This window comes from Crotalus tigris, unplaced genomic scaffold (genome assembly GCF_016545835.1).
Source record: "Crotalus tigris isolate CLP2741 ecotype Arizona unplaced genomic scaffold, ASM1654583v1 scf7180000017601.7605149639:7615979, whole genome shotgun sequence".
Classification (NCBI taxonomy): domain Eukaryota; kingdom Metazoa; phylum Chordata; class Lepidosauria; order Squamata; family Viperidae; genus Crotalus; species Crotalus tigris.
Window position 1 is genome coordinate 7210277 of NW_024096505.1, and position 13536 is coordinate 7223812.

The window sequence follows — 13536 nt, forward strand, 5'->3', positions numbered from 1 at the left end:
TCAGATTTGTGCACCATTACAAGAATCAAAAGATACATTTCTCCTATAATGTAGAAATTGAGCCATCGTTCTCTTATACTAATACGTGATACATTTTACTTGCTAATGTTTCACTTGTTTTTTTCCCCCCAGGTATCAGCATCATCTTGGGGCTTGCCGAGGGGGAATTCTTTATTCATGATGCAGAAATCCAGAAATCTGCCCTTCAGATCATCATTAACTGTGTCTGTGGTCCAGACAATCGCATCTCCAGCATTGGCAAATTTATCTCTGGCACTCCTCGTCGCGCACTCCCCCACACACCCAGGAGTAGCGAGCATACTTTGGCCAAGATGTGGAATGTGGTGCAGTCGAACAATGGCATCAAAGTACTATTATCATTGCTCTCTGTCAAAATGCCCATTACAGATGCAGACCAGATCCGAGCCTTGGCCTGCAAAGCCCTGGTTGGGCTGTCACGGAGTAGTACAGTCCGGCAGATCATCAGCAAGCTGCCCCTGTTCAGCAGTTGTCAGATCCAGCAGTTAATGAAGGAGCCTGTGCTGCAGGATAAGCGTAGCGAGCATGTCAAGTTTTGCAAATATGCGGCGGAGCTGATAGAGCGCGTCTCAGGAAAACCCTTGTTGATTGGGACTGATGTCTCTTTGGCCCGGCTGCAGAAGGCAGATGTGGTGGCTCAGTCAAGGATTTCATTTCCTGAGAAGGAGCTGCTCCTTCTCATCAGGAACCATCTCATCTCTAAAGGGCTAGGAGAAACTGCTACCATCCTTACAAAGGAGGCAGATCTGCCCATGACAGCAGCTTCTCATTCCTCTGCCTTCACCCCGGTTCCTGCCACTTCATCTCCTGTATCTCTGCCTCGTACCCCTCGCATAGCAAATGGCATTGCAGCCCGGTTGACTAACCATCCTTCTGTTGCTTCTGGTGTTTCCTCTGTTCACCCTCCGCCAAGGCCAGTTGGCTGCCAGGCCCCACTTGCGCTGCCAGGCCCATCTCATGCCACCAACACCCCAGTGATTGGCAGGATTAGCTTTGTCCGAGAGAGACCATCTCCCTGCAATGGCAGAAAAATCCGAGTGCTTCGGCAAAAATCAGACCATGGCGCCTACTGTCAGAGCCCAGCTATCAAAAAACAGCTGGACAGACACCTTCCTTCCCCTCCCACCTTGGACAGTATAATCACAGAGTACCTTAGGGAGCAGCATGCACGCTGCAAAAACCCTGTAGCTACTTGCCCCCCCTTTTCTCTTTTTACTCCCCACCAGTGTCCTGAGCCAAAACAGAGGCGCCAAGCGCCAACTAACTTTACCTCGCGGCTGACCCGCAGGGCAGCCTTCCCAAAGTATGGCGGGGTAGATGGTGGATGCTTTGATAGACACCTTATATTTAGCAGGTAAGGAAGATGGTTCTTTATTCTTACGATTTTTTGGGCCATGCCATTTAGAAAGTGGATTTGGGTGCCATACTGTGGCTTGGACAAAACTGTTTGCCTCGGGACCACAAGGAAGACTTTGCTATATTGCCTCTATAGCATTTCTGAGCTATTTACAAGATCCTTCTTCCTTTATGAAGAAAGCTGAAACCCTGTCTTTTCTCCTAGCAGACTAAGATGCAGCTCCCCAACTTCAGTTGCGTTTGGCCATTGCTCCTGTATCTCCCTTTCCTTTCCTGAAAATTAATCACCTTACTTAGTTGCTCTTTCATATCCCAGGTTCCGTCCCATTTCTGTGTTCCGGGAAGCAAATGAAGATGAAAGTGGCTTTACGTGTTGTGCATTTTCTGCACGGGAGCGGTTCCTCATGTTGGGCACCTGCACAGGGCACCTGAAACTCTACAATGTCTTTAGCGGGCAGGAGGAGGCCAGCTACAAGTGCCATAACTCGGCTATCACACACCTTGAGCCATCCAGGGTAAGAAAAAGGCTGAGAATATTCAGGTCAGGTGCGCTTTAATAACAGAATTCTCTCTTTAAGGATTGAGAGATTAGGCAAAACTCTGGGAATGAGGAAACATGGCAAGATTGGTTGTCGATAGTACAAGAGAGATTGGATGTTATGGCCTGATTTTATTGTATTTTATTGACCTACCTGGAATTTTTTAGTAATTGTTTAAAATATATACGTAGTCCTTGACTTATGATTACAATGGAACCCGGAATCATAACAACAACAACAACAACAACAATAATAATAATAATAAAGTTGGAAGGGACCTTGGAAGCCATCAAGTCCAACCCCCTGCTCAGGCAGGTAACCCTACACCATTTCGGACAAATGGCTGTCCAGTCTCTTCTTAAAAACTTCCAGTGTTGGAGCATTCACCGCTTCTGGAAGCAGGTTGTTCCACTGGTTAATTGTTCTACTGTCAGGAAGTTTCTCCTTAGTTCTAGGTTGCTTCTCTCATTGATTAGTTTCCACCCGTTGCTTCTTGTTCTGCCTTCAGGCGGTTTGGAGAATAGCTTGACTCCCTCTTCTTTGTGGCAGCCCCTTAGATATTGGAACACTGCTATCATTTCCACCCCCACCCCCCCGCCGTCCTTCTCTTCATTAAACTAGACATACCCAATTCCAGCAGCCGTTCCTTATATACTTTAGCCTCCAGTCCCCTAATCATCTTTGTTGCTCTTCTCTGCCCTCTTTCTAGAGTCTCAATTTACATCGCGGTCACCAAAATTGGGTGCAGTATTCCAAGTGTGGCCTTACCAAGGCATTGTAAAGTGGTATTAACACTTCATGTGATCTTGATTCTATCCCTCTGTTAATGCAGCCCAGCACTGTGTTGGCCTTTTTGGCAGCTGCAGCACACTGCTGGATCATATTTAATTGATTGTCCACTAGGACTCCCAGATCCCTCTCACAGTTACTACTATTGAGCAAGGTACCCCCTATACTATACCTGTACATTTGGTTTTTCTTGCTCGGTTGCTAAGTGAAGGGATCGTTAAGCAAAATGTTACGTGATTGATTTCAGGTATTAAGTGACTGTATGGGTTGTTTAGCAATCCCAATCCCAAGTAGGGAGCGCAAAGTGCCCGGGGTGGGGTGGGGAGCGATCCTGATAGGCTCCGTTCAGAAGCTGCAAATGCTCCCTGCTGAAATCCAACCAGGATTTTCAGTTCCTGAGGGAGAGACACGCATGACATGCACTAGGCTTCTCGGGGCCTCCCCCACCTACCCTCCTCAGTGCTCCTTCTCTTATTACGCTACATCTCGGTTCTCTGCTTGGAGTTCCTCCTCATCTCTGGGGACTGGCTGAAAGAGCTGCCTGCTTGCTAAAGAATGTCTTTCATATTGAATTTCTGGGGAAGCCGGCAGGGAAGATTGGAAATGGCAATCACATAATTGCAGGGTGCATGGCAACCATAACTTACGTGTGAACAGGTGGCATGATCATGTGACCGGTGGGGGAGGGGCAGTGCGATGTTTTATAATGGCCGGAAGTGCTTTATAGCCATAAAGCACCCTTTTTGAGGATGTTGTAACTTCGAACGGTTGTTAAACGACCAGTCATAAATTGAGGACTACCTGTGAGCTATCATAGATCTCTCTGTTCAGTATAGTGTAGTGTAGTGTAGTATAGTGTAATATAATATATGATAAACGATATAGCTTAGGGCAGGTAGGGAGGACTTTTTAAAAAACAAAAGCAGGTTAATCACTGGAACGTATGAGTAAAGACAAAAAGGGGGCTTAGATGTCTTTAAAGGTTTTTTTTTTTTTTCCTGAACATTCAGAAGATTGAGGAAGAGATGAGTTTCCAAAGCCAGTCTCTATTTTCTGCTCTTTGGAGATCGTTGGCTTCTGCCTGAAATGAATCATTGTTCAGGACAGTTGATTTTGTAACAACCACCTGGTCTGACCAAGCCGACAGTATGTTAGTGTTTTTAATCTGTATATAATTGTGATCCTACTGCCTTAAATTGGCAAGAGTATTCTCTGTCTAGAGCAGGGGTAGGCAACCTTGTCTCTTTTATGACTCGTGGACTTCAACTCCCAGAATTCCTGAGCCAGCTATGGGACTTGAAGTCCACAAGTCATAAAAGAGCCAAGGTTGCCTACCCCTGCTCTAGAGTGTTCTGTACATTGTGACATAGTTAGGAATTCCCCTTTCTCTTAAAACAGTGTTTCCCAAACTTGACAATTTTAAGGCATGTGGACTTCAACTCCCAGAATTCCACAACCAGCGTTGCTGGCTGTGGAATTCTGGGAGTTGAACTCCACATGCCTTAAAATTGTCAAGTTTGGGAAACACTGTCTTAAAAGAAACTCCACAAAATCTGTCCACACGCATAAAGAGTGTCTGCTTCTTTAAATTCTGTTCCCAAACTACAGGATGGTTCTTTATTGCTGACATCTGCTTCCTGGAGCCAGCCACTTTCTGCATTGTGGGGAATGAAATCGGTCTTTGAAACCAAGTATGTATGCTTTACCTCAGCGCTTCTCGTCCTTGGCAGCTTTAAGATGTGTGGACTTCGGTTTCCATAATTCCCCAACCCAACATACTAGGAGTTGAAGTCCACAAAGTTGCCAAGGTTAAGAAACAATACTCCAATAGGTTGATTTAACTGTCTTGAGTGGGCAGGGCATTAACTGGGCAACATTTTAATATTTAAAATCTTCTGGTTTTAAAGACTCTGTAATATTCAGGTTCTTTAAAGCAACCAAGACATGTGATACTTTTTTCTATTAGTTCCTGACTTAGTTATTGTGTATCGTTTATACAAGGAGTCATGCTGGCATAGGGGTTAGAATGTAGTATTGCAGGCAGATTCTGCCCACAGCCAGGAGTTTGATCCTGTCTGGATCAAAGGTGATTCAGCCTTCCATCCTCCAACCCAGATTGTTGAGGGCAATATGCTGACCCTGTACAGACAGTGCTGTAAAGCACTATGGAGGGATATATACAGTAAGTGTAAGTGCTATTGATATTAAAGATGTATTAAAATATGCTAGATCAGGGGTCCCCAATCCCCCGTCCGTGGACTGGTACCAGACCGCAGCATGCCAGCAACCGGTCTGCAAAAACAAGCAAAGCCCCATCCGTGAGATGCAGGCAGCACACAAAACCACGTACTCTCCGGTCCATGGAAAAACCTTTCTCCACGGAACTGGTCCCTGGTGCCCAAAAGGTTGGGGACCTCTGTGCTAGATAAAAGCACAGATTTTTGAGTGAAAGCTTTGTTCTTTGAGGTTGGCTGATGATGTGCTTTTTCTTCACAGGCATTCCTTCACGGATGACCATTATGTTGAATTCAGTAAGCATTCTCAAGATAGGGTCATTGGCACCAAGGGGGACATTGCCCATGTAAGTATTGGTTGTTGAGTCTCAGAAGAAATAACAGGGTAACTTACAGGCTACAGTCATTTTTTATACTTTGAAAATACAGAGAGTGAAGTTATTCCTGAGAATTTATTTAATGGTTTGAAACCATTAAAGTGAGATTGGTGGTGTATAAATTTAATAAAAACAACCTAGGCTTTTGTCAATAAAATGAAAATCTGTAATCACTGCTGTTTATTTTTTAACAAACAGAAAAGTGGTGTTAAATGAAAACTATATTGATTAAGTATACTTTGGCATTATTTGAGAGAATTAGAAATGAGCTCAGAAGTGATCCAAAGATCAAATATGTTTTGTGGGATTAGATTAGGTATTCTTTAATATCAAAATGTGCAATATATTTTTCTCCACGGCACAACCCTTGTAGTTTTGAGCATCTGTAATTATAGCCCTAATAATTCATGAGAAAGGCTGTTTTCTGGAACACGTGCTGGAATTCATTCTTGAGGATTTATTCCTTAAAAAGCAAACTGGTTATACATCAGCAAATGTTTCCTAGTTGTAAAATAAATTATTGGAAGTTTTCAAGGTAGAAACTATAGAATTTGGGTTTTTTTAAATGATAGCAATTTAACTTAGGAAAAATAAAGATGAATGTTGAATCCAGTGTTCTGTGGGGAAAATTCTACTCAAAGGATACTCTCAGCAGAGGAAGGAAGGCAGGATTTGAGTGGAACATGATAATTGTAAATTTTGCAAATTTTCTTTCTCTTTTAAAAGGAGGAGATGACATAGTTGCACTGCAAGAGAAAAGGAAGAATTAGCGAAAGCCATGGTCCCATTGCTGCAGTTGTGTGGCACTGCTAGCTGTCAAACAACTGATTGGCATGCTAGGCATTGTGGTTTAGCATTGCTCTCAATTTTCTCACAAAATTCCAGAAATTGTAACAATTATTTCTTGTGACCTGGTACAAGTCAGCTCTAGCACATGCTGCATATATCTGTTTAAATCTTGGCACTTTTCCTTATGCTTTCATTCCTGCATGTTTACATTTAAGCAAGATGTTTTTCTCTGTTGATTTGCTATTCTTTCTGTTAGCCTTCAACTATAATCTGATCTGGGTTCATAATTTGGTCATTTGTGACAAGCTAAAATGTTTATTCTGAGCTTCAGCAAAGTGCAAGTGGCAGCTAAGAATCCTGGATGTAATCTATTCTGACAAAAAAGGTAAAAGTAATAGATGCTCAGAATATAAAAGAATAGATTACTTTATACAAACAATTTTAAGAGAAGGGAATAAGACTGTTAAATATTCTTGAGTATTTATAACAGAACGTTATCTTCTTCCTCTTTGTTTTACGAATCTCTTCCACCATGTATTATATTGGGCATTATTATGTAACCCGCTGCCTCTAAGATCAGCTAGAATACTTTTCTATAGCAAGCCATATATTCTAGTATCAAATCATAGTTTTCAATCCAGCAGCTTTGCTTCTTGTCATAGACTATTCTGTGGCATAGGAATGACTCTAGGAGAGGTGAGCAACTGCCATGCTTCCCTCCCGAGTTATTAAGTGACAAGTAAAGTTCCGTTCTAGCCAAACATTTCCCTTAATCATTTGGAGATGGAGATCAAAGGATTTCTGAGGTTTGCATGTGACACAAAATGGTCTGAGGTATTTAAATAAATAAATAAAATAAATAAAATTCAAAACTAATTTGATGGTTAGATCAGTGTTTCTTTGCTTCAACAAGTTTAAGATGCACGGGCTTCAACTCCCGAGTTCTCCAGCCAGCATGAGGAGAAGAAGGGAGATGGGGATCCATAGAGAGTGAGTGATTTGGAAATGGTTGCATGTGCTTTTTGGACAAAATATTTGACAGGTCTTGACTAAGTTATTTTCTTTTTCCTTTTTCATCTAAAAGATCTATGATATTCAGACTGGCAACAAGCTCTTGACTTTGTTTAACCCAGATCTTGCAAACAACTACAAGAAGAATTGTGCCACCTTTAACCCAACAGATGACCTTGTCTTAAACGATGGTGTCCTCTGGGATGTTCGCTCTGCACAGGCTATTCATAAATTTGATAAATTCAATATGACCATCAGTGGTGTTTTCCACCCAAATGGATTGGAGGTCATAGTGAACACAGAAATTGTATCCTTTTTTTAACCTTAATTTCAGTGTCTGTTGGAATAGTAGAGGTTGGTAGGAAGAGTTTGCTTAATTGTTTGTTTATTTAATTTCAAGATTTATAATAATAGGGTCACGCAACTTAAACAGTGTGACTCTCAACAACACATAAGATAAACCCAATATGGCATCCTCTTTCATGTGGGACCTCAGAACAAAATTCCTTAATTGTGGAAGTAACATCTGGTTGGTAAGCTTTTTTGTCAAAGTGACTAAGACTAAATATTTCAGCAGAAGATATAAATAGTATTGTTCTGTAGAACAGAAATTAACAAACTGCAGGCAGGTTTCTAAGAGTAGCTTTTTAATTAATAAATAAGGTAAGAAAATTGGGGGAAATATGAGAAAAGCATGATGGAAGGAGAAATAGAAGCCATTTAGAAAATAATGGCTTCTGCCAAGTGATAAGGAGTATAGTGTGAATTGGAGAAGAAGCCAGAATAGGTAGAATAGCAGAAACAAGAGAAAACCCAGCACATTAATGAATCCAGATTTCTGGAAAGAAAAAACTTTTTTTATCCTGATAGTCTTAGGTATGGCTGAAGAGAAAAAGGAATGGTAGAAAAACAGTAATAAAATATCCTTTTTGGGTTTCCTTTGACTAAAATATTTTTCAGTTGTTCAAATATAATTCAGCCGTAACTTTGTGTAGTAGAATTATTATATCAATGGTTGTAATTACAGTATATTTTTAACATTCTCTAACATAACTTTTGCCTTTATTATGACAAAAGTGAGAGCTATTGTGACTCTCCTGACTTTAGAGTCTAAACCTTGTCTATAGGCATGTAGCTCCTATCATGTGATCTATGGTGGGAAAAAAAGTGCTTTACCCCAACATCAGTATCTGTGATATTCTGTACATGAGAGATTAACGCCAGGTCAATTCAAAACTTTAAGTGATTTTGCACGCTGAAATGAAATGGGATGGGTAGATTGAAAAGTATTACTTTGTGACTAGGATGTATCATGCAAATTGAAGAAAATAGATGTGTTAGATTGTTCAGATGTGTTATTATAATTATTAGAGAAACTCTGTCTCAGGGCTGGGAATATGATGGGGTTAGTCAGGCTGACAGTAAGGGAGAGAGAGAGAGATCCTTTGCTGATATCCCTTATGTACGGTGCAGAATTCTCCTTAATGAACTCTCCAGTGGGACTTGCGGACTTTCCATTTGTTACATACAGTGCCTGCTTTGGATCAATGCCGTGTTGTTTTCAACCATACTGGGACAGTTATGTATGGAGGTAATGACTGGTTTTCATCATGTGTTAGCATCAGCAGAGTTATAGATTTTGTTTTGCCATGCTTTCTAGCACTTCCCCAAACAGCACAGTCGGTGTTGCCAAAATTAGGCAAGTGAAAACACCTTAAAAAGTTCTTGAGTTGGCAGTAGACTTCAGAAGAGGCTGAGGTCTTAGCTCATTTTTGACTTCTAAAGATCTTAGTTCAATCTCTGGCATTTTCACCTAGGATTGGGAAAGGTTGTAATCTGAAGAGTTGGAGAGCAATTGTCAGTCAGAGTCAGGCCTTTTGGCTTAAGGGAGAAGATTTCTGATTCATTAGAGCAATTTTCTATGTTCCTGTACATATTAACATAAACAGTACCTGTAACTGACTCAGTTCAAATATCAAAAATAACGAAGATGTGACACTCAGATACAACTTTCTGGAAAATACAACAAAGCGGATAACTTATTCATAATTATAACATGGAATAAAAGTCAATACAATATTTGGATGATATTGGCAGGAAGAGAAGAAAATTTTGCTCAGTTTGAATTGGTTAGAAATTTTTGTAATCAAAGTTTGAGGTTTGATAATCGAAAAGTTTTATTATTGAAATTAACTTGGCATAGAAAGAAAGCTAGAGTCAGGTTTAAATGTGAGATAAAACGCTACTTGATGGGTTAAAAAGGCTTTAGAGATTTTGTCTGATTTAATAACGAAAGAAGGATGAGAATTGATTGTTATTATAGTTGATAATTATTAGGTAGTAAACTTGTTTAGGGGTTAAAAAGATTTTATAGACATAGAGTGATGAAATGATAGAACATGTTTTTAAAAATAGATATGTATATTTTGGAATTACATTATCATTTTAAATATGATAATTATTTTGAAATAGAGAGAGAATTTCTATCTGATTTAATAATGAATGAAGGCAGGGAATTTCTTGACATTATACTTGATAAGTATCTGAAGGTGTAAACTTCATAAAAGGGCTTAAAATTTTTTTTATAGAGGTAGATTGATGAAATTATAGACTATATTTTTAAAAATAGAACTTATTTGGTTGGATTTATATTGTTATTTTAAATATGAAAAATATGTTGTAAGAGCTACATGTGATAGGGAAAAAATGAGTCTTAATGAGTGATCTAATATTAAGGATACCTGAAATCCCAATTAGATGTCTATTGAAATGTAACTGGAATATGACAATTGTAATTAGTAAAGCTTAAAACAGGATATAGATTATCATAATTGCAAGGTGATTGAGGATTTTTGTTTGATGGAACTTTATCTAAAATTGTATTAATTTTAATAAGTAATATTATTCCTTATACTATAGAGAGGAAATTATTTATAATTAATTTGAGCTATATGTATATGATTTTGTTCTTGAATGATTTGACACCCTGACCACCACCTTGTGTCCTAAGCTTTTGTAAAAAATTGAAAAAACCAATAAAACTTTTATATATATATTAAAAAAAGAAAACATAAACAGTACCCTGCTGATTGGACTCCTGGCCTATCTTGTCCAGCAGTCTGTTCTCACAATGGCCAAGCAAGGATGCATAAGGATGGTTTATATGGACTTCTTTGGAAACTTGCTTGATATTTTCTCTTACTTTTTTAAGGTGCCTTTTTCTCCTAGTTTAGCTTTGTTGCTCTGTTTGATGTTCTTTGAATTTTAGACAAAATGAATCATAACCTACTAGCAGGGAAATTTAAAATTTTAACCTAAAGTATATTACAGTGGTATGGCTCTGTATTTTCTAATTGTTTGATAATCTTATTCGATTCTAGGAGCAAATATGTACTTAAAAACAAAAAAGATTCATTTAAACTTCTAAAGCTTCTTTGTTTCTTACACTTCCTCTCCTTATATTTCCTAAACGTGTTTTCTTTCTTGATCAGCTATGCTACAAGCAGATGATGAAGATGATTTGCTGGAAGAAAGAATGCGAAGTCCTTTTGGGTCATCCTTCAGGACATTCAATGCAACGGATTACAAACCAATTGGTAAAGATTATAATTATTCCTACTGAAGTAAGCTGGGTGAAATTATTATTTCAGTTGCTCTGCTAAGAAACAATACCTCCATTTCCTATCATGGTATCTACCAGAATGTAAATTTGGTTAAACATCAAAAAGGGATTTTTCTTCAAAAATAGAGAAAGAAAATATAGGGGGAACGAAATGTCCAATATATTTAAAAAAAAAATCTCAAAATTTGTTCAGAGTTAAGAACAGTAAAGGTATATTTCCAAGACCAAATAATTCAAAGAAATCATAACAAGTGGAAGGGAAATATCTATGTTTCCTTTCCTTTCATACTACATGGGAAAAATTAAAGTATGACCTTTTTATTGGTGATATGTACTACTTGAGGCAAAGCAGAGCATCAGTCCGGAATCTGTTCAAAATTTGTTAGTAGAGGCATCAAAATATTACTTAATAGTAGTATGTGAATATCTCCCTCCCACATGCTCTTGAAATAAAATGCGGGGGAATTAGAACGTTGTATCATCATGAGTTAGAGACTGACTTTTAAGCTGCGTGTGATTCCTCTGGCCTCCATTTGCTATTCCAGAGTACTTCTAGATTCTGATTAAATCCATTACTATGTTTTTTTAAATATTTGGTCTGCCCCCCCCTAAATCTTTGTACATTTTGAACTCTATCGTTAAAAAAGGAAGGGGTGCCAAAAATTCTTTTTTTTTTCTTCCTTGACCATTTCTCCTGTTAGTAATTTGATTGTATGATCAGAGACATGCTTTCTATTGTCCTTGGGCTAAAAAAAAAAAAAAAAAAAAGCTATTGTAGATCCCCAGCTGAAAATATTGCATCTTCGTGCATTTCAGATAATTTCAGAGCTGTATATGTAAAAATATCTTTTTGATATATGTCTTATAAATTGCAATAAGGAATTGCCTTTTCTACTCTACACCACCATTTTATCTTTTCTGTTTCTCTTCACCAGGCCATTCTTTTGTGTGGAGGTTGGCCTTGGGGTTATAGATGTACAGTAGATAAGATACCTAAAGTCGGATCTCACAAGCCTAAAGTCTACTTACCCAGCTCTGGGACTTTCCAGAGTCCTGTTGACATTGTTATATGTGTTTTTTTTTTTCAGCCACCATTGATGTGAAAAGAAACATCTTTGATCTATGTACGGACACAAAGGATTGTTATTTAGCTGTTATTGAGGTAAATTTTACTCCTTGTGACCTTCCTTCCTTCATTAATAGCTTTGACTGAAAAATTAATTTACTAGTGCTGATGATTCTTTTTGTAGAACCAAGGAAGTATGGATGCCATGAACATGGATACTGTTTGCAGGCTTTATGAAGTGGGCAGGCAGCGTTTGGCAGAAGATGAGGAGGATGAGGAAGAAGATCAGGTGAGAAGCAGAATACTCTTTTGGAAGTTAAATACTCACTTATCTAGCTGAAACATTTGAAAAGCTCTCCTGTGTTATCAGGACACCCATCCCCACACCACAGCTATTATGCCCTGAGTTCTGACCAGTGCCTTGTTTCTGGTGACAGGCTATTAGAAACCTTTGACTTATTGAGTGCTAAATTATGCAGCTGTGTGATTAAACTGGTCAGTCAGTACATCTAATGAGGCAGCTATGCTTATAATTCTGTCCAGGATGTGAAGAAGACAAGATGTCTTCTTATGGTGATTTGTGCAATTTCTTGGTATTCTTCCAGTGCTTTTGCTCCAGGTAGCCATGGGAAGGCTTGGCTGTGAAGGAGGAGGCTAAGTAGGAAGAATGATGCAAACTTGCTTAGAGATTCTGCTGTTTCTTGGTTTCCATTGTTTTGCTGACATGCCTATAGTTAGCCATTCTGAAAATGATGATTACTCCTTGTGCTTAGGGCTGCAGAAGATAACATACACAGTTGAGGTATATGCTCAGCTGCCGCTTTTGATGCATTTTGGTGTCACATATTTTGTTGGATGAACTATGTTTGTGACTTATATGGAGAATGATTTTTTATTATGATTATTTCAGCAGAAATATTGATGTTTATACAGATAAATTGTCCCGGCAAAGTTTAAGAGAATAAAACAAGGAAATAGCTTTGCAATTAGATTTTCTGATTTGTCTATTAGGGTAGATTCATTAGGCAGGACTTCACTAATTTAATCTTTTTTAAAACTTATTTTTATTCTTTGCCATTGGCATGTCATTTATTTTTTTGTAGGTGCTGAGTGTGATCCATGCCTAATAACAAGCACTAAAGTTTTCATTGCTAATCTTGTTTTATTACTCCATCTGTTAATGAAGTTCAGTGTTTTCTTTAGGCAGCAGGCACCTTTCTCAACGTGTTAATATTTTTTTTTTCTGTTTTCTGAAAGACAGGGACATTGGTTTTGCTTTTAAAAATCCTTAACACGTATTCCATATCTTTTCCTGGAATGCTGTGTTGCTGTAAAAGGTTGGGATAAGATCTGGGCTTAGGCTGGCCCTCCTGGTGGTACACATTTCTGTTTTAGTGTTTGCTTTTCTGACAATATTTTCATTCCCTCCAAGGATAATGGAGGACGAGTTGCAGTGCATAGTCAATCTTAGAGACGGATACTGATTTGGCCTTCTATGTAAAAGCTTTCAGCATTTGCAAGGGCTACATTTCTGAAGAGTAGAGCCAAAATTAGAAATGGGACAAAAAATATTTTTTAAATAGAAACACAGAATGATTCCTTGGGACTTTTAGGGAAAGCTGCTTTTACAAGAATAGTTGTAGTTTTGGTAGGTCTCTACTGTTGCTCTGTAATGACTTTTAAACCTTTTACATTTCGGTTACATAAGACTTCA

The 13536-nt window shown here is 38.6% G+C and overlaps 1 protein-coding gene across 1 annotated transcript in view; it reads left to right on the forward strand.

The window, feature by feature from the left end:
• The window catches only part of DCAF1 (DDB1 and CUL4 associated factor 1), a 52253-nt gene that overhangs the window by 29986 nt on the left and 8731 nt on the right, over nt 1–13536 (forward strand). Inside the window, exons 14-22 of the mRNA XM_039319501.1 lie at nt 133–1393; nt 1712–1910; nt 4332–4414; nt 5220–5304; nt 7208–7441; nt 8632–8725; nt 10626–10730; nt 11845–11918; nt 12007–12111. Coding sequence (XP_039175435.1) covers nt 133–1393; nt 1712–1910; nt 4332–4414; nt 5220–5304; nt 7208–7441; nt 8632–8725; nt 10626–10730; nt 11845–11918; nt 12007–12111 — 2240 coding nt within the window. The remainder of the gene's footprint in view (nt 1–132; nt 1394–1711; nt 1911–4331; nt 4415–5219; nt 5305–7207; nt 7442–8631; nt 8726–10625; nt 10731–11844; nt 11919–12006; nt 12112–13536) is intronic.